Here is a 21,283-nt window from a genome sequence, read left to right on the forward strand (position 1 = left end):
CAAAGGGCTCAAAACACACTTCTATATCCACAATCCATATATCCACAACTCAATCACATCACACAGCCCATCCTGGGCCCATCAAATCAATCATTCATCACAATATGGAAAAATTTCAATTTAGTCCTTATAATTGATCATTTTTGCAAAAATTGCCCAAACAAGCTCTAAAAATTATAAAACTTTGCCCCGCGGTCCTTAGCAATATTACTAAGCTATTGCAAAAAGAATCGTAATTTTCTAAGCTACCACGAATATTTTATGAATTTTTAATCATATTTAAGCACTAGAAAATTACGAAAAAGCAAGGTTCGGGTTTACCTTTGCCGATTCCGACTTCGGGAACGCGCTCGGGATGCCTGACAATGGTGGGGTAGCCAAAACCTCGATCCAATTCGGAGACTTTTCGGAAATTCACGAATCCAGGACAACTGTCGAATTTCCGCGAATTGAGGATACCTACACGAAGCCCAATAATAATATATAAAAAATCAGGGGTGTTACAAAAAATCTGTCACAAAGTGATTTTAATTATTTTTATTTACATCATTAATCTATCATGAATATAAGACACAAGATACATAGTAACGTTAAAGAAATTATTAGGTGCACTTGGTGCATATGTAATATCTCTTACAATTACGTGAAACTTATTTTTTATATTGTAGGAAGGGCCTACTTTTCTGTGAGAGATGGAACATTATTTTTTAGTGCTTTAGATGCATCTAATAATTAGCTGTAACATTAAAAATATGAATATCATATATTTATATATTAGATTTATCATGTACTGAGTTTTGACAAAAATTTCTTAATCTTATCTATGATGCTTATATTACCAAATCACTTCTTAATTATAATCAATTTAGTCCATACATATAGATTAACTTGGTTACGGAGAAAAACTACTTGATTATTTAAATATAATCAATTTAATTAATCTCTCTTAATATATATATATATATATATATATATATAAATGTATGTATTTGGTTATGAAAAAACTACCCGACGAACTTTCTCAATGCCTAAGTCTCTTAACAGTAAAATTAATGTAAACCATTGATGGGGAAGCTCTTCTGGCTAGTCTGCTGAAGAATTTGAGTTAAAAGATTAAATTAATAGTACAGAAAAATTTGCATTTTGCTTCTACAAATTTCTTTTGCTTACGAAGCAGTAGTGTCACATATATATATATATATATATATATATATATGCAAACTTTATCTATGCCACCCAAAATAAATAAATAAATAAATAAATAAATATGTGGGTATACTTTCACGCGAAGAAAGAGAGAAAAAGGCGCATACAATTCTGTCCAATAACATGCACAGTAAGTACAGTAAATCAAACTCATCCAACAACCTTCAAGTAGAGCACGTAGAAAGTACCAACACCCAAGGCCAGCCAAGGGCACTCTTCTTTCTCTGCCTGGCCCAATCCTTCTCCATATAATAATTGCCCACGAAACCTTAGTGGAAAACTCAGGTTGCATATTTTATTGTCTCCCATATATTTGTTGTATCTATATAACACACCATAACCTGTAAAACCTACGTCACCACCAATGGATTTCTCATTTTATCCCTCTCCTTAAATTCCCACCTCCTCCACCCACGCAGAAAGAAAGAAAGAAAAAAGAAAGCTACCCCATTAAGCATTTTCTCTCCACTAGCTAAGAGCTACAGAGAGATATGGCTCAAGAATGCAGTGAGAGCTCTGTGGCTATCTCTTCCTCTACGCCTTTTGCTGCTGTTGCTGGCTGGTGGGATCTTCACCATGCAAGCTCTCTCCCTCCATGGACTAATAATAGTAATCTTTCCGCTACTACCTGCAGCCCATGGCACCAGCAGCAACCAAACCCTAGTTCCAACTCCTCTTGTGAAGAGGATGTTTCCATGTCTACATCCTTTACTAATGCTTCTAATCACTCCGGCCTAACTGTTGAGTCCTCTCGCCGACTCGTTGAGCCTGCTGCTTCTTCTCCCACCGAGTTCATGGGAGAACATGCTTCTGATAGTCAACTATGGAGTCATATTCTTTTGTAAGTTTATTCACATATATTATTATTGATTTCCCTTTTCCATAGATCGATGTATGTGACTAAGCACATAAGCATAGTGCATCTATAAATACCATAAGAATGTTTCGTAATCTTTAACCTATCTTAAAATATAATTGAAAAAACTAAGTGAAAAGAAGAATCTTTTAGAGCCCAAGAAAAGAAGTAAAGTTGCTATAATGGGTAGGTGAGCATAGAGGGAAGTTCACGAGTTAGGTTTTTCCATTTATATTTAATTTCCACTTTCTAATTTACCTAGAGTTATGAGTTTAGCTAAGACTAGCAGGGCTTAGGACTGTTTTCCCCTTTAACCCTCTGTTGCTAAATCTTGTAGAGGCGTTGGAAGCAATGGTGAGCTACACAACATACAAGATGTTGGAGAAAACTTACTTGATGCACTATCATCCAAAAGCATCTCATCTGGGATATTCGAACCTGCATGTGACTACTTGAAGAAAATGGACGACAACAACTGGGAATTCACAAACTCTTCTTCCATTAACAACTTGGATCATAAGCATATAAACGGTTTTAGCACTGATCATTTGAGCTTGGTCGAAAGTGAAAGGGTGACTAAGCTATCCAACTTGGTAAGCAACTGGACTATTGCTCCGCCGGATCCAGGAGTACTAGTTAGCCGCGAGACTATCGATCCAATAACATGCAACATATCATTGAGTTCTTCTGCAAATCACTACTCGCAGCCACAAACTTACAGTAATTCTGCGTCGTGTGAGACGGAAGTGAATAGAAAATCTGGTTTTTTATCGTGTTACGATGGCCATGATCTAAAGCTAGAAAATGAACATTGCCAGGTTGAAGCACCTAGTTATATCTTTAGAAGGTCATTTAATAATGGTAATGGTGTTGGATATAATATTGGCCTTAGTAGCGGCTTGGTGGTGGCTGATAACAGCAAACACTATTATGGAATGCCGGATAACACATGCACAAGTGCAAGAAATTTCACTGATGGTATAGCTTGTAATGGTCGATTTAACAAGCCATCGATCGATATTGAAGGGCATAAATACTGCTTTAAATCCTTGAATTTATCTGATAGCAGAAAGCAGAAGGTGCATACTTCTTTACCTCTAAGCTCTCCTCCTCTTAGTTGTTTTGGATATTGAGAAATAATTTGAATTGGGTTTTGATTTATAAATTTCCATGTAATTTTCTTTAAATGCAGTAATTAAATCAATCCTAATTAATTAAGCATATGTTCTTGATCCTCACTTTTTCACCATAGTAGAGTGAAATTTTTAGGTGAGCTCACTTCACCATAAATTATAGACAAATTTAGGATATTTTATTTTATTCGAACGGTCGTTAGTTGATTCGCACCATTGACAAAAATCCACTAAAGTATATTTTCTTCTTTTTATTGGTCAAATCATCTAATTGTGACTCTGTTAAACACAAGAAATTAACACACAACTTATTGGATACCTAACGTACTGAACCTATTTACTACATGCAGACGGGAAGAGGCCAAGGGAATACAAGTGAAGGAAAGAAGAAAAGATCCGATGACAAGTCGGAGATGGTCCTCAAAAAGCCTAAGCATGAGAGCTCTACAGTTTCATCCGCAAAGGTACGTATGTATATATTGATGAATATCAAATTTTCTATAAGAATAGCATGCACGTGGGAGTCACTCAGTAGGTTGTCATGATAAACTATTAAGAGTGACAGTAGAGTTATCTGCTTTGAGCGAAACGAGCGTGATCCAACATAGTTTCTTTCATTGAGTGTGTCAAAATGAATATGGTGATGGTGGATATCCTATCCCATTAGACATTAGACGTTAGTTCTTTCATCTAGGTCAGATGATATTGAGACGATTTCCACTTGACTTGATTGATGTCTGCTCGCCTCAATATCAGATCATTCGACTTGTCCTTTTTAATTGTTTCTACATTCGATGTGGCTCTCTTTTTGAGTGATTATTAGATATATTAGATACATTGGAATATTAAAAAATAATCCTCATTTAAACACAACAAAATAATTTTTTTTTAATTATGTAGAGGCAATACCCATATTTTCATAGTGAAGGGTGAAAGTATATTTGAATTGAGTGTACTTAATAATCTCTGTATGCACTGTCTCTCATAATTATATAGAACCCACTTTTTATATTATAAGAAAGTTCTATTTTTCTGTGAGAGAGAAAGCACTACTACATCGAAAAGAATTCTATAATCTTCCACTCTTTTGATTTTTTTACTATTTCGATCATTTAAAAGAGATAGGTTCGAATTATCAATGTGACTTTTTCATTAATTACTAAATTTTATCCTTCATCATATATTGACAAGAAAAATAGAAAGAGAAGCAAAAACAAAAGATAAAAATATAGAAATTGAACACCAATGTTAATTATTGATTGATCACTAGTGAGAAACTTCATTTTAATATTTGCATAAACAGATGCAGGTACCAAAAGTCAAGCTTGGGGACAGAATCACTGCCCTTCAACAAATTGTGTCGCCATTTGGAAAGGTAAACTGAGTGGCCATTATGTGCATACTGCTTTTCCTTCTGATTATGAAAAGGAAATAGAAAAGTTGATTATTACTATCTTTTTTTTAAAAAAAACAAAAAGAATAGTGCTTTATATTTTAAGCATAAACCTTAACTTTTCTTCTTCTGATTTTCTTTTTGGGGTGTTAATTTTCAGACTGATACAGCCTCAGTGCTACTAGAAGCAATTCAGTATATAAAGTTCCTGCAAGAGCAAGTGCAGGTAATTATAATTAATTTCCTTCATTATTAGAAGGCAAATATACATGAAGCTTAATCAAAGAAAATATTAATGGCCAAAAAAAAAAAAAACTAGTTGAACATGATTTTATATATATATATATATATATATATATATATATATATATATATATATATATATATATATATTGACTTTAAGCCGCAGTGCGTGGGTTCTGCATCTGTTTTATATATGCTTCTGCTTTTAAATATTGGAAGCAAAGTAGAGTGGTGGTTGTTAAAAGTACTGTGTTGCAAAAGAACAATTTACAATAATAAAAACAATGGTGCACTATTTTTGTGTGCATCATGAGTATTCTGTAATCTTCTGAAGAGTAGTACCTAAAATGACAATTAATATCTATATACATGTTTTTCCTGATGGCCATCACTTTGCCTTTGGTTGCAGCTATTGAGTAGTCCTTACATGAAGAACAATTCACGCAAGGTAATTAATCCACATGCACATTTGAAATTGATTAAGCTCAGAAAAAGAAACGCTTTAGAGCTGATGATGATTGTGGTTTGCTCTGTGCAATTTCCTCAGGATCCATGGGGAGTCTTGGAAAAGAAAGACGAGGGAGATGTAAAAGTTGATCTCAGGAGCAGGGGTCTTTGTTTAGTTCCTACTTCATGTACCCCTCAAATTTACCATGAGAACACAGGATCAGATTACTGGACACCGACATATAGATCAGGATGCCTGTATAGATTAAATAATTACTGAGTCCATGATGTGTTTTTTGTTAGTTTCTACAAATGTAACTTGATCAGAAGTGATCGACAAGTTGCTCAAGAATTATTATTATTATGAAAAAAATGGCAAGAACTTTAGATAAGTGATTTGTTTAACAGTTTCATATTGATATAAATTCTTAAGTAAACTTGATTCACTGTGAAAACCATGAAAACATTAAATTCACCTCATCATTGTCTTAATTATGCATGGATTTGCTAGTTTTTACACAATATATTTACTAAAAATCCATGCACAATATTAAAACTCATGTTCTAAGGTTACAGGAATTAATAGCTTATAAAGAGTTTCAAAATTATTAAATAGGCGATATAGAATAAGAGACAAAAAGAATTTTTATCAATAATATTGATTGATAAGGAATATTATGTGTACACTTAAGAACTGTCAAGGGAAAAATTTTAAAATATAACAGTTATATATATAACAGTTATAATGATTATATTGAATCTCATTATAATTAAAAATCAAAATATATCCATTATATATATAATAGTTGCACAAAATAAATTCTAGGGGGTGGGGAGGCTTTGCCATGCAAATGTGATAGACTTGTTTTGATAAAAATTGAGGAATGAATGGCCAACGAACAAAATAATCTTTATCTTATTGTAACTTCTAATAGATCAAATAATACCGGGCCCTTTATTTGCTTATAGGATGTTTATATAATAGAAAATCATGCATTCTTCATTTGCATCCTATTTTTTTTCATAATAATTTGTATCAATTGTTCTCATATAGGATAATTGAAATAATAATAATACATATCTTAATTTCAAAACAAGATATATATATATATATATAGGGATAAGAGATCAGTGGTAGTGGGATAATGGTTTCCTTTCTATGTAGTCATGCATAATTTCTCTGGGTAAAATGCATCTCATAATTGCTCTCAGTGGCAAGTCAAGGTTATATTATAAAAATTTCTATTCTCTTCCTTCGAGAATTGGATAGATATCAATGAAACGATCACCAAATTGTTGAATACAAATTGTGGAGGAGCTTCAATGCTTTTCAAGGTGGCCACTCATACCCAGCAAATTTGGAATTTTCCTAGGCATTTAGGGATAATTTTCTAGAAGCAATTACTTCATATGGGAAGGCAAAAGTTAATTGGGAATTAAGAAAGCCATTTTGCTCAAAACAGAGATGAGAACTGCAGGTGTTCACTTTTGAAGAATTTTTGGTGCTCTTTCTAGTCAGAAGATTCAGAACTGATGAGACTACCTTCATGTATGATGATGAGATTATAATTCCAAGTGGTAAAAATATTTAACAGAAAGGAAAAATTATTTAAATTTGATTTATTATAAATTTAATATATATATATATATTAATATAAATATTATATTTTAATTTTATGATAAAATAAATTTAAACAAAAATTTCTCTATCAAAATATCATTATTGGGTTAGTAATCAGTGGTTGAAAAGCATGCATCATTATTTCCTTTCACAAAATATAATAATTCAGAAGGATAATTATGGAACCGCAAAATAGCTGAAATTCATTTTCTTATTGCCTCCTTATAAAACTTTTATATTTTATTTTTGTTAATTTAGAAAAAATAATTTAGTTAAATTTTAACTTAATTTACTGTTAGCCAATGCCATTCTTTACTTAAATACATAATTGAATTTAAGTGAAATGTTATCATCTTGAATAAACAAATATTTTAAATATAAAAATTTGTAAATTTGAGTTGTTTAGTTTTTCTTGAGCTTAAATAACTCAAATTTTTGCTAGTTGTTAATGTAAACTATTTGTTTTCCAACTATAGTCTCAAGTATAAATATATTTATATTTTTTTATAATGTCTCATCTTATATAATAATAATAATAATAATAATAATAATAATAATAATAATAAATTATATTTGTTTAATTAAGTTAAGTTGATTCATTTAAAATATTTTTAGTTTATAATATATATAAATGTTGAATTAAAATTATGATTAATTCCCTATAGTTTGTAATTTTGAGAAAGAAAGTCTACATGATCAAGTTTAAGAATAAGAATAGCAATAGAGCTTATCGAGGGTGAGTATCGTCCTCTGTGTCTGCTTTATAAGAATTTGGAGTCAAGGTGAGGATTTTATTGTGAAGCGAAATCTTTTTTTTTATATTAATTTATTAATATATAATATAAATTTATTTATTAAAAAATAAAATATAATTACAAATATAAATTTTAAATATTATTTTAATAATATATTTATATTTTTTATAATTATAATATTTAAATATATAAAAATAAATCATTTTTTAATAAAAAAATAATAATATATTTCTATATAAATAGATTACAGCGATTTAAAAAAAAAAAAATCTTTTCATCTCAGTCCCGCATAAATTAATATTAAAATGGAATCCGAAAAAATTAATTGGATTCGGGGAACTGTTACAAGCCAGGTTCAACGAGTGGTAAAGCCGCTCATTCAAGCCGTCTCGCGTCCTCAAAATGACATCGTTTCACTAACACCTACATAAATCACCTACACCTCCTCGTCCTCCTCCTCCTTCTCTTCCTATATAATCTTTCGATTTTAATAAGCCTGGAGATACTCTCAGTTCCGATGCCAGCAGCGATGATTGCCGAGAAATTGCTCCGCCGAGAAATTTGGAGGATGATGACGTTGTAGAGGATATTTGGACGGCGTATCGTGGCAGTCGATTTGCAGTTGATGATGACGATGGGGAGGAGGAGGAGCGGAAGGAGGCGGATAGCTAAGCGGATTTTGCGAAGGTTTATGATATAGATTCCAGGACGAGGAGGAGGAAGAAGAAGAATTGGAGTTGGAAGAGGATGATATGCTGGGAAAGGCTTTGCAAAGAGCGCCAAAATATGGGCGGAGCTCAAAAGAGAGCTGCACGGATCTGCAGTCGCCTCGTGCGAGCGGTACGCCGAGGTGCAAGCTTCTTCAGTGAGGATTCTGACTCAGGTATCTCAGGATCATACTTTGCTCTAGCTTATTAGTATAAAATAATTATCATGGAGCAATTACTTAATTAACTATTTTGTTTTTCATTATAAAGCATAGCACAAGCCACTAAATTTTTTTGGTAATGGATGAACAAATCCGTGTGCGAAACTTATATAAATTACTGCACATTAAATCTATATTTAAATAATTACACCTTAATTTTGAATTTGACATGCTAATTTTGAATTTTACGTTTTCCGACTTCCAGCAGCCTCTTGCAGCTTTTATATCATTATGGTGTTAAAGATGCTAAAGGAATCCCTTCAAATAAGCATGTCATGCTTTCAGCATTAATGTCGGGTATGGATTGATTAATTTCACCTTATTTTTTTAATTGAAAATTTCTGAAGTAAAATTTCAAAAGCACGTATATAAAGCTCACACTATAGGGTACCTTTCTTCGTCAATGATTCAAGCGCTAGCTGAACTTCCTGCACTTAGGAAGGATGGACAGTGCACACAGTTTTGATTTTTAGCCAGTGGACGGCATGTTAGACATCTTAGAATGGACTTCGGATGTAATTGGGTTGATATAAAGAAGACTTGATGGGAAGTAGTTTATCTGCTTATCTTGCATTATTTGATATCTAGGATGCATGCATCCAATTGTGGTCCATATCTGGCATGCTATTATGCTTGTTAAGGTGGATACATTCCTGTTTATTGCTTTAGTAAGTTGATGAGTGGATGTAACCAACTAACCATCGCAAAATTGCTCCACAAGCTGTGGATATCTTCTGTGATTTTATCATAATACTGATGGAATTCTTATGCATTTTATTTGTGGGGTGCTATAGTGCAGTCTTGGGCTTGTGGTTTCTTGGTTGTGACACTGTAGGTTTGATTGCCAATAAGATCAATCACTTCATGCTAAAAGAATAGGACTATATCTAAATTAGGATCCTACTAATCATTTGAAGTTTTACATTTTATCTTTTGTAGTTCCCATGGTTTCCTAGTTTGTCCTCTTTAGCTCATTCATGAATTTTACTTTCCCTAGTTGGTACTTATTGCCCCCCTAGACTCCAATGTTGTTAAAGCTGCACCAAGCACGATGCTCAGCCCCGCTAATAGCATAAGGTAGGCAACATCACTTAGGCACGCACCTGATTGCCTAATGTGCGAGCCTTGTACCAGTTGCAATGCTACCAAATGCACACCTCAATTATATTCCGGTCCTCCTTAATTTTACCCAATCTTGTATGCTCTTACCCCCTCCAAGTCAAACTCTAAACAAGAGAACACAAAAGAAATGAGGTTTTTCTTCCTCCCTCTCACTGTCAGCTGTGCAAATGAAAAAGAAAAAAAAAAGATGATTTAGAATAGAAGATCGATTGTTGCTGCCGGCTGGTGAGTTTCAAAATCTAACAGGTATGTTTATCTTTCTCTTTCTTGTTTTTTCCTTCTCTCTCCTTCTTGTATTTTCCTGCTCTCCTTCCTTCCCACCCACTTGGGTCTCCCTCTCTTGCTTTTGCTTTCTTGTTCTTTCCTTCTCTTTCTCTCTCTCTCTCTCTCTCTCTCCATCCACTGAGGTTTTTCTGTAAAAAATTTTCTTCCCCCTGCCCACCCACTTGGGTTGATGCTGCCTGCTAGTTTTTGCTTTTTAATTTGTTTTAACATCAAAGGTAGAGGAGGTTGGTCGTTGGGGAGTGGGGGTGTGTGGTGGTGGGGGTCGTGGAAGATATGCTATCTATTAGTTAATTTAGAAGTTGCTGAGAATACCCTAATTAGAGAGTTGCTGCTTTTCTTCTTTTTTTTTTTAATTTAATTTGAAATCAGTTTTAATTTGTAATTGAATGGTTGATGCTTTTATATTTTGTGGTGCAGTCTGGTTTATTTTATTTGTTTTAACATCTAAGGGGAAAAAGCTATGCTTAGTTTGAAGTTACTGAGATTACCCAAATTAGAGAGTTGCTACAGCTTCTTTTTTTAAATTTGGAATCAGTTTTAATTTGTAATTGAATGATTGATGCTTCATATTTTGTTGCTGCAGCTTGCTGTTTTTTTTTTTTTTTTTTTTTTTTAACATCCATTAAAAAAAAAATCTATCTATTACTTAATTTAGAAGCTTGCTCTTTTTTTTTTTTTTTTCTCTCTCTCTCTCTCTCTCTCTCTCTCTCTCTTTTAATAATTACTTTGACAACAACAGCCTTTAGAGCAATGCTTGCTGAGACTAGACTAGGAGAAGTGAGCCCTCCACATAATGATTCGACAAGAGCTCCTAGTCTTGTTCTCGTACAATCCCAATCTTTGCAAACCTTCTTTTTACTTTATTTTCTCTTAAAGAGAAAAAAAAAATGATATTAATGGTGAAGCTTGTATTCATTTCACATAGTTTCTATGTTTATTAATTATTTTTAGATTGGTAATTTTGATAAGTTTGGTTAAATAGAACTATATCTATGATTATATGATTTTAATTTTTTATTAAATTTTGTTTTTGTGTATCTCACCTCATTCAAGCATGCGCCTGCAACTGTACCCCAGAACCCCTTTGCATCTTAGTTCGCCTACTGCCTTTAATAACTTTGTTGACTATGATATGCCACATCCTGTGTACTCGTGGCTGGCATGTGTAATACAAGTTTAACTTGAAGTAAGTTTTGAATCTAGATCAAGTGTTAGATGGAATTATCTTTTCCTTTGCAAAGAGAAGCAAAAGGAATAAAAATGAGTTGCTGCTTTTTTTTTTTTTTTTAATTTATTTGGGATCAGTTTTAATTTGTATTGAATGGTTGATGCTTTATATTTTGTTGCTGCAGTCTGGTTTATTTTATTTGTTTTAACATCTAAAGGGAAAAAAGCTATGCTTAGTTAGAAGTTGCTGAGATTACCCAAATTACAGAGTTTCTACAGCTTTTTTTAAATTTGGAATCAGTTTTAATTTGTAATTGAATGATTGATGCTTCATATTTTGTTGCAGCCTGCTGATTTTTTTTGTAAATTTGTTTTAGCATCTAAGAAAAAAAAAATCTCTATCTATTACTTAATTTAGAAGCTTGCTATTCTTTTCTTTTTTTTTTTAATTTTTTTTATTATTATTTTTAATTACTTTGACAACAACAACCTTTAGAGCAATGCTTGCTAGAGACTAGACTAGGAGAAAGAAGCCCTCCACATAATGATTCGATAAGAGTTCCTAGTATCGTACAATCCCAATCTTCGCAAACCTTCTTTTTATTTTATTTTCTAACAAGTCCTCATAGTTTTCTCCTAAAGGGAAAAAAATGATATTAATGCTGAAGCCGATATTCATTTTATGTATTTTCTATGTTTATTAATGAAGCTTGAAACTGTAGCTTCAATAATATAGGACCCATTTTCATTGTCTCAGCTTAGGGGACCTGCAAATAAAGAAAGAATAGTCAGAGGTCTATCAGGGAGGTCTCTCATGAGGACCCTCTGACGCTCAAGTTAGAGGGGATAGTAGTATACTAGAAATATAGTAGAGAGAGAATAGAGAGTAGGTTTGAAAAGAAGGAAAGAGAGAGAAGGTTTGAGAGAGAGAAACCCCTTTTTCATCCTTATTTGGCCCTATTTATAGGGAAAAGTGATAGGAGCATATTTCTTAGTATATTCTAGAGAATATTCTTCAAGAGGCATATTCCTCAATAAAAAGGGGGGTATATTATAAGTGATTATTTTATAGTGTATCATTTACAGTGGCGCAAGGCGCTAGGTGCAGGCTCGATGGCAAGAAAGGCGCACCAACTCCCTTAGGCGCACCAAGGCGCGAGGCACACTGAGGTGCACTCCAAGGAGTTAAGGCGCAGTATAAAAATTGGCTAGGGTTTTAAAATTGCTCCAGCAGCCAACAAAAAGATAAAAAAGAAGAAAAGAAGAAGAAGAAGAAGAAAAAACATAGTTATTAAAGGCTCAAGACGCACCAAGGCGCAAAAGTGTCTTAGGGCCCAGGCGCAAGGCACAGGTGCGCACTCAAGCAAGACAAGGAGCAAAAATAAAAAAGAGAAGAAAATTAATAATTTACCAAGTAGTAATAAGCCAACAATAACATATATATCAATTTATAATACCATAATCTAATTATAATAATAGAAATTAATAATTTATGATAACATAAACTTTTGCTATATTTCTAATAATTTATACTAAGACCTAATAGCAATTAGCAATAAGAAAATAAAGTAATAAATCATTTTTAATTCAATAATAAAACTAAAAGCTAATAAGAGTAATAGGCATAATAGCATCTCCAAGTCTCAACATATATTCACATATTCATAATAAATAAAATGCCAAAATCATAAATTTAGATTTTTTTAAAAAAAGCAGAGGTTAAGGAGAGAGCATAGCAAAGAAAGGGAGAAAAAATGATAGCTGCTGGCCTTGGATAAAACACAGCTAGAGAGAGAGAGAGAGAGGGAGGGGGCGCATAAGAGAGCATGACAGCTCAAAAAAAAAAAGAAACTGCAGCGCTATGGACGAAATAGAGAAAGAGAATGGAGGAGAGAGAGTGAAGAAGAAAAAGAAAGAAGAAGAACGGAACAAATAAAACATACTAGGTTTGATCTCTCCTTTCCCTTCTCTTCTTCTTCTTCTTTTTTATCTTTTCGTTGGCTACTGGAGATCTCTTCTTCTTCTTCTTTTTCATCTTTTTATTGGCTGCTGGAGCAATTTTAAAATCCTAGCCAATTTTTATACTGCATCTTAACTCCTTGGGGCACTTATCGGGTGCACCTTGCGCCTTGGTGCGCCTTTCCTGCCGTTGGGAGCTTTTGATAACATTGAGAAGAAGAGATCTGCAGCAGCCAACAAAAAAATAAAGAACAAAAAGAAGAAGAAGAAAAAGAAGAGAAGAGAAATGAGAGATCAAAACTGGTATGTTTCATTTGCTGCTTTCTTCTTCTTCTTCTTCTTCTTTCTCTCTCTCTCTCTCCTCAACTCTCTTTCTCTGTTTCGTCCATTGTGCTGCAGTTTCTTCTTCTTTTTTTTTTTTTTGAGTTGTCATGCTATCGTATGTGCCCCTCTCTCTCTCTCTCTCTCTCTCTGGCTGTGTTTTATCCAAGGTCAACAGTTGTCATTTTTCTTTTTCCTTTCTTTGCTATGCTCTCTCTTTACCCTGTTCTTTTTTTTTTAATCTAAATTTGTGATTTTGACATTTTATTTATTGTGAATATGTGTTGAGACTTGGAGATGCTATTATGCTTATCACTCTTATTAGCTTTTAGTTTTATTATTGAATTAAAAATGATTTATTACTTTATTTTCTTATTGCTAATTGCTATTAGGTCTTATTATAAATTATTAGAAATATAACAAGAGTTTATATTATCATAAATTATTAATTTCCATTATTATTATTGGATTATGGTATTATAAATTGGTATGTATGTTATTATTGGCTTGTTGCTACTTGCCAAATTATTAATTTCTTTCACTTTTTTATTTTTGTGCCTTGCCTCGCTCGGGCATGCGCCTACGCCTTGTGCCTAGGTTTCAGGACACATTGGCGCCTTTGTGCGCCTTGAGCCTTTAATAACTATGATCATTTATTAATACTTCATAGATTTGTAATTTTGATAAGTTTGGTTAAATACTGCAATATCTATGAGTATGATTTTAATTTTTTATTAAATTTCATTTTTGTTCATCTTACCTAATTCAAGCATGTGCTCGCAACTATAGCCTGGAAACTCTTTGCATCTTAGTGCGCCTTGTGCCTTTATAACTATGTTGACTATGACACACCACATCCTCTGTAGTTGTGGCTGGCATGTGTAATGCAAGTTTAACTTGAAGTAAGTTTTGAATCTAGATCAAATGGAATTATCTTTTCCTTTGCAAAAAAAAAAAAAAAAAAAAATGTTACTTGATCTGCAGTACCTGAACCAGGGCAAATGAGTAATGTATGGAGATAATTTTCTCATGCATAAACTGATTAAGCTTTTATTATTTGTTGACACATTGGAGCTTCCCCCAAAGTCCTTTCGTCCCCCTGTCCATGGAAAAAATAAAAAATTGAACACATTGGTGGACTAGATGCATAGTAGCCGCCTCCCTCTCTCAATGTGTTCACACGAATTCATTTGCATGGGAGAATTTTATAATCTTAACTGGATCATTTTTTAAAATGCACCTAATTATTCATGAGTGGGTGAATAAATTGGGATTAGAAATTGTCCATATTGTCATGGTTTTAAATGTTGTTTGAGTTTCTAACTACCCTTCCTGCAGTAGTGTTTTCTTTTTTTTTTTCCCTTTTGTTGGTCATATGAGGCATTGAGGACTAACTGTCCTGTTGAACGACAAGCCAAAAAGTGAATTGCAAAGCCCCTATACTCGCTCGCAGCATTTGAGATGTGAGACATTACAATTCCTTAAAAGAAATAGGATGTGCCTTTACCATTAGCATTTTTTTTTTATAGAAATGGTGGCACTTGATCCTAATACCTCCCAGGTTAATCATGTTCGAGTTGGAGCAATGCAAGGATGGGTGACTTGATAGGAAGCTGTCAGCTAGTATCAAAGCAGGTTGTCAACTTGGAGTATGATGATCATTACTGAGGGAGAGATTGCTGGTCAAACGGGGGGCCAGCAATCAATTCTATTTCTTTAAATGTTTGGATTTGGAATAATATTGGTGAATTTAGCACGTTAATTATTTTATTTACTTTAATAGAGTAAAGGTATTGCAATTTAAATTCTATATGTTTTCCATGTTAGTTAACTCGTAATGCACAATTGGGTATGACGTGTATGTATGGGCAGGGTACTCTGGGGACCAATCGCTCTGCCGGACGATGTGCCACGAAGAAGCATTGTGAAGCCCTTATGCCTCTCGCAACACATGAGATGCAAGACCCTGTAATATAAAGGAAATAAGATGTGCCTTTGCCATCAGCAGTTGCTTTTAGTAGGAATGGTAGCACATGATTCTAAGAGCTTCCAGGTTAAATGTGCTTGGGTTGGATACCATCAGCAATTGTTTTTAGCAGAAATAGTGACACATGATCTCAAGAGCTTTCCGGTTAAATGTGTTCTGGTTGGAGCAGCATAAGGTTGGTGATCTACTTGGAAGTTGTAAATGCCTTCCATTGCTTTCTTGGTGGTTTCCTCCCTTTCCATGTATTGGTACAGCAAGATAGTCCACATTGGATTTTTAGGCTGGGCTAGTTTTCCAGTAGCCAACATTAGTCTTTGGGACTTTATAATATTCAGATTCTATTCATGTATCTTAATGTTAAAATCATTGTTTATTTTGCTGAAATTTATTCCTGCTGTTAATTGGGTTTAAATTGTTTGTGAACACCTCTTTGGATGACAGCTGCCAGGTGACGGAGAGACGAACTATATTGATGCTTTCAACAATGACACTTATATATTTGCATGCTAGCTGTCCACTAGAGCTGGAGGGCAGGGTTTGAACTTGACTGGAGCTGATACTTTTGTTATCCATGATATGGATTTCAACCCACAAATTGATTGACGGGCAGAAGATCAATGTCATTGCATTGGCCAAACAAAGCCTGTCACCATATACAGGTGCGTCATCACTCGTCCTGTATGTGGAAAAAGAGCACGAGAAAATGAAGATAAAGGGTACAGTTGATGAGAATGTCTATGTGATTTGCAAAGCAAAAGCTTATTTTGGATGCTGCTTTTAGTCTGGGTGGAGGCGAATAATGAGGGTAACGCATCGGAGAAGATAACGAGACAGATACTATTATCACTTTTGATGGGCTAAGAACGTCAACTGCATCTGATAGAAACTCATCAGACATCTTTTTCCTTTTCATTTTGTCCTTCCCTTTATTTGTGTAATATCCATTTTTGTATTAGTTAGGTCATAGGTGTGGTATAGGGGAAGAAAGGGACAGAGGGGAAGGGGGGAAAGAAAGAAAGAAATGAGAAGGGAAGATAGAAAATCATTTAGGACTGATAGTGCTTTACCACAAGTGTGTAATGGCCCTTAAATTCATACTGTGGTGAAGGTTAAATGTCAATATGACTTGTTTCAATCAAAGATAAGTTTGTAAAGGTATTAGGATGACATTCTTGGGGCCATGGGACCAAGCTGCCTCATCCGACACTATTTGAGCACTTCATAATTGTATCCGTGCTGAAATTTGCCAGGCATCGAAGTGCTTCCTCTTCACTCTGTTCAGAAACAAGCTGAATTTTAGAAGCACAAATTTTGCTTATTAGAGATGAAATGAGAAGAAAGTTAAATTAAGTGTGTACAATCTCAGGAAGGCACAGAGAAAAAGCTAATTAGTTGGTAAGCGAAGATAAGGAATCTCTTCAAACGTTATACTCGTGAAATCCTTCCCTTTTATCTTCCTGTAGGGTGGTAAAACTACGAAGCTTACCTCACTTTGTTACTATTCCTTTGCTTGTAATAAAATTAAACTCCTCCTTTCTTTTTTCTTCAAAGGTACAGTAGTGTTTTTGCTCCTGTTGGTTGTCGTAGAGTGTCTGTACTTTTAGCTTCTATCCATAAGAGAATTACTGTGCACAGAATATCTACAGGACCCTTTCAGGGTCCTTACTATGTCACCATCATTCACATGGAGGTAGCCCAGTTGTTCACATGTTGATATGTCGACCAGCCACGGTTTGATTCAAAATTAAAATTGGATTGATTCAATTTTAAAATAAGTAATATAAAATTTTAACCATTAAATTTTATTAAAACTCAAATTAAATTGAAATTGAAATTGAAATGTATCATACAATATGATTCTGATTCTCCTAACTGAAAATATTAGTTTCGATCCATCCTATTTCTAAGTTTTAGGTCCTTATTCAATAAATTATATAGTTGTAAAGCTCAAGTGAAATTTTAATTTTAGAAAAGATGGCAATAAGTAATGTATTTCAATTTAAATTTATTAATAATTTCTGTATTTGAACTTATGTAAAATTTATTATAAATTATCTGTATCTATCTTAAATTTAATTATCATTATTCAAATAAAATTTTAAAGTATTTAATTTTATAAATTTTAATTAATAATTTATATATTTTTTTATTAATAATTCATATTTTAAAATTTTTATAATTATATATTTAAATATTTTATGTCAAAATTTATAAATATTATTATAAAATATAAATTTTTATATTTCGTTCATTATTTATATAAATAAATTTAAATAATAAATATTGAATATGTAAAATTTAAATTTAAACCTATTATAAATATGATTATTAAATTTAAATTCATTACAAACTTGTTTATGTTGATCCCAATAGAGTTGAATGGATATTCAATCCACCCCTAATTCTAAATTACAACGGGTGTTGTGTGCTTGTCTCCAGTAGCAAGTGGGCCCCTCTGTGTGGCCTAGCTACTATCTCTAGAAGGCCCACACACAGGAAATTACTTCTTTTTTTTTTTTTAACAGACAGCAATGAAAAATCCAAATTACTGCAACCAAACTCAGAAACGTCAGTTACGATGGTGGGAGGAGAAACATCCCAATCAACCCTATCCATCAAGGATATGGCAGCTCTAATTAGGACATAAGCATACTTATTACCTGTGTTAGTAACAGTTAATTATTGTAGTAATTATCAGCTTTTTTTCTAATTATTAATAATTAATTATTTATATAATAATTTAAAATAAAAATATTTAATTAAAATAATAAATAAATTAACTATTAAATATAAAAATAATATTATTATTTTAATGTTGTTACCAGAGGGAGCTTAATACGCTCATCGTTAACAAATATGTAACCATAGTTAAAAAGCTTACACAGTAGAGCTTTACGATCAAACACAACAGGACCAAAATAAAATAAATCCATATAAGAGCTTTATACTGCTTGAATTAATAGAAAGGGATTAGAAACTATTATTACATGTAAATTTGCGTACACTGAGTGGCAATTTAATGATAGAGTAACCATTAAATAATAATGAGTCCTATAAAATTTAATTTTTTTATATTTTAAAACATATAATTTTTAATTAAGCTCAAATCAGCTCAAACTCTCTTATTTAATTACACGTGTCATTTTTTAATATTTTATTTTTTATTTTTTAAATATTAATTTTATATTATATAATTAATTAAATAAAAATATCTAAAATATTATTTTTTATTATTTAATATTATTAATTAAACTGAAAATATAAAAAATTATTTTTATATTTTCATATAATTAATTAAAAATAAAAATTATAAAAATTATACTTAATTAAATTTAAAAATAATAAAAATATATTTTTTATTTTCATATAATTAATTAAAATTAAAATTACTATAATTAATTTTAATTACTGAAATTAGAAAAATTATTTTTATATTTTATTTTTTAATTTAAAATTAGAAATTATAATTAAATAAAATTAAAAATATAAAAATTTATTTTTTCATTTCTATATTATTAATTAATATTAAAAAAGTAAAATATAAAAAATTATTTAATTATAATTATTCAATTAACATTAAAAATAATCAACTTTAAAAAATAATTAATAAAGTAATTAACTTTAAAAATATTTAAAAATTAAAAAAAAAATTCACGCACCAAAGTGATAAGTGAGTTACACATTCCTCAATTTTGGATAAAATTGAAAAAAATTAAAATTTGTGGGCTAATTAAACTAAAAAGTTAAAATAAGCTAAAATAGATATCTCCCATGAATATAAGGAGTAAATTGAATTTTAAAAAGATTATATGCTAAAGTTTATATTCTAAGATAATTTATGATAAACCAACTAGATGTGAATAAATATATATTATTATAGTTATTAAAATCAATTTAAAAAAATTATTATTTCACAAATCACTATTAAATAGTTATTATTTTATAAATCTCACCTTTATATATATAACAGAAATGTGTCATTGGCCTTTCAACGTATTCTGTTTTCATGGGTGCTAAATATTAGAATGAAATAGGAAAGGATTAAATTTTGTCATGTCAACATGAAATGAGTTAGTAGGACAGAAGACGACCCAACCCATGACCCTGCCCAACTCACCCATCATAATTGTCGAGAAATCTCAGCCATAAGGGATTGGCTTTGGAGGAAAGAAAAGATTTTGAGCATCAAATGCAATGGCTCCCGTGACGACTGACGACTGACGACTGACATGGTGGCAAATGAAGGGTAATGCGATGGTGCTATATGTAATTCAGTCTGCCATTAATTGCTGGTTTCTCCCCTTGGATACAACTTCAGATTTTAAATTTGTGCTTCCTTTTTCCCTGGAATTAATATCATTTTATACCTTATAACGTTACTTGATTAAATTCATCAGATTATGAATTTGTTATTATACTTTGTTCCTTATATTATTGTAAATTCAAGCAGTCCACATTTTTATCCTATAGTAAAATATTTCAATTATTCAGCACTCTAGCCACTGTACTATATAATATAATATTTAATTAAAATGCTTAATTTTGAAGCAATAAGATAAAAGAAGTATATGTTAGCAGGCACAAATCTCCAAGAATGAAATGATGATGTGAAATTCAGTTTTGTTTCTTTCTTTTCAAGTATTGAAAAGATATAGTAAATTTTAGGGAAAATTAATATTTAATTTTTATATTTTAATAAAATTAATTATTTTATTTTTTATTTTAAAAAATATATTACTTAATATTTTATTTTTAGTTAAATTATTTAATTTTTTTATTCATTTATATGTTATCCATTTATTTTAATATCAATTAAATTATTATTTATTTTTTTTTATTTTAATAAAATTAATTAATTAATTTTTATATTTTAAAAAATATATTAATTAATCTATGTAATTTAATTTTATTAAATTTTTAATCCTTATGATTATTTTTTTTATATCTAAATTGCCTGACCCTTTCTCTTTTATTTATCTCTTTTCATTTTTTTCTTTTTGCACTTACACCTTCTTCTCTTTATTCTCTTTTTATTTTTCATTATTTAATAAAAAATAGTACAAATTATTTATATAAAAAGATTAATTAATTTTATAAATCTCTAAATTATTAAGACGATAATATATGAAAAGTGTTTTCCAATAAAGAAAATATAAAAATGATACTAAGAGAATTAAATGAAAATATTTGAATAATTAAAAAAAATAGATGTACTTTTCACAATAAAATTTTTATTTTTATATAAAATATAATTTTTAAAATATTATATTTTTAAAATATAGAATTAATTAATTAATTTTATTAAAATATATTAACTAAATAGTAATGTATTACTTATAATAAATTAGAGAAACTAAAACGTAATTTAACAGAAATTAAAATCCTCTAAAAAAATTTTGACAAATAAATTAAAGAGTCTAAAAAAAAGTAAAATATATATAGAGAGTAAATAGTATATTTTTTTAAATATAAAAATAAAATAATTAATTTTATTAAAATAAAAAAAACTAAATAATAATTCCTCCTAAATTTTTTCCATTATTTTACAATTTAAAGAGTTATTTCATGATCATATTTCAATCTTAATTTTCTTAAAAAAATTTCGACTTCAATTTGATACTCAATAATATCATTCTAATCAGAGACTTTGACAAACAATGAAACGGCAACTCGAAATTGACATTTTCTTATTTAAAAAATTCTCTTTCCTTTCACATGATAATTACTCAGGCTATTTCTCTTTTACTCTTTTAAATTTCTCTACCCTCTCTCTTTTAAGCTTCTCTATCATACGATTGCTCCAAATTTCTCTATCCTACAATTGCCATTGGATCTTAGCTCAAGTGCCTTCTATCCTAAG

At 31.1% G+C, this 21,283-nt stretch overlaps 1 protein-coding gene and 1 long non-coding RNA gene across 6 annotated transcripts; both read left to right on the top strand.

Annotated features, from left to right (window-relative positions):
* Window positions 1-1,577: 1,577 nt before the first annotated feature.
* LOC110673099 (uncharacterized) lies at window positions 1,578-5,685 on the top strand. The gene is made up of 7 exons (XM_021836120.2): window positions 1,578-2,047; window positions 2,400-3,141; window positions 3,546-3,659; window positions 4,499-4,570; window positions 4,749-4,814; window positions 5,241-5,279; window positions 5,379-5,685. Exons 1-7 carry the CDS (start codon window positions 1,698-1,700, stop codon window positions 5,556-5,558), a joined length of 1,563 nt encoding a protein of 520 aa, XP_021691812.2. The 5' UTR covers window positions 1,578-1,697; the 3' UTR covers window positions 5,559-5,685.
* Window positions 5,686-8,112: 2,427 nt separating this feature from the next.
* On the top strand, window positions 8,113-16,965 carry LOC110673109 (uncharacterized). 5 transcript variants are annotated; one of them, XR_009145992.1, is made up of 6 exons: window positions 8,113-8,537; window positions 8,788-8,879; window positions 9,580-9,950; window positions 12,229-13,418; window positions 15,309-15,598; window positions 15,865-16,965. It is a non-coding gene; the product is annotated as an uncharacterized LOC110673109 (long non-coding RNA). The 5 variants fall into 5 exon arrangements; XR_009145991.1 differs by having other exon boundaries at window positions 8,114-8,537; window positions 12,243-13,418; XR_009145994.1 differs by lacking the exon at window positions 12,229-13,418 and having other exon boundaries at window positions 8,121-8,537; window positions 8,791-8,879; window positions 14,966-15,598.
* Window positions 16,966-21,283: the final 4,318 nt, after the last annotated feature.

This window comes from Hevea brasiliensis, chromosome 18, assembly GCF_030052815.1.
Source record: "Hevea brasiliensis isolate MT/VB/25A 57/8 chromosome 18, ASM3005281v1, whole genome shotgun sequence".
In the NCBI taxonomy this organism is placed as follows: Eukaryota; Viridiplantae; Streptophyta; class Magnoliopsida; order Malpighiales; family Euphorbiaceae; genus Hevea; species Hevea brasiliensis.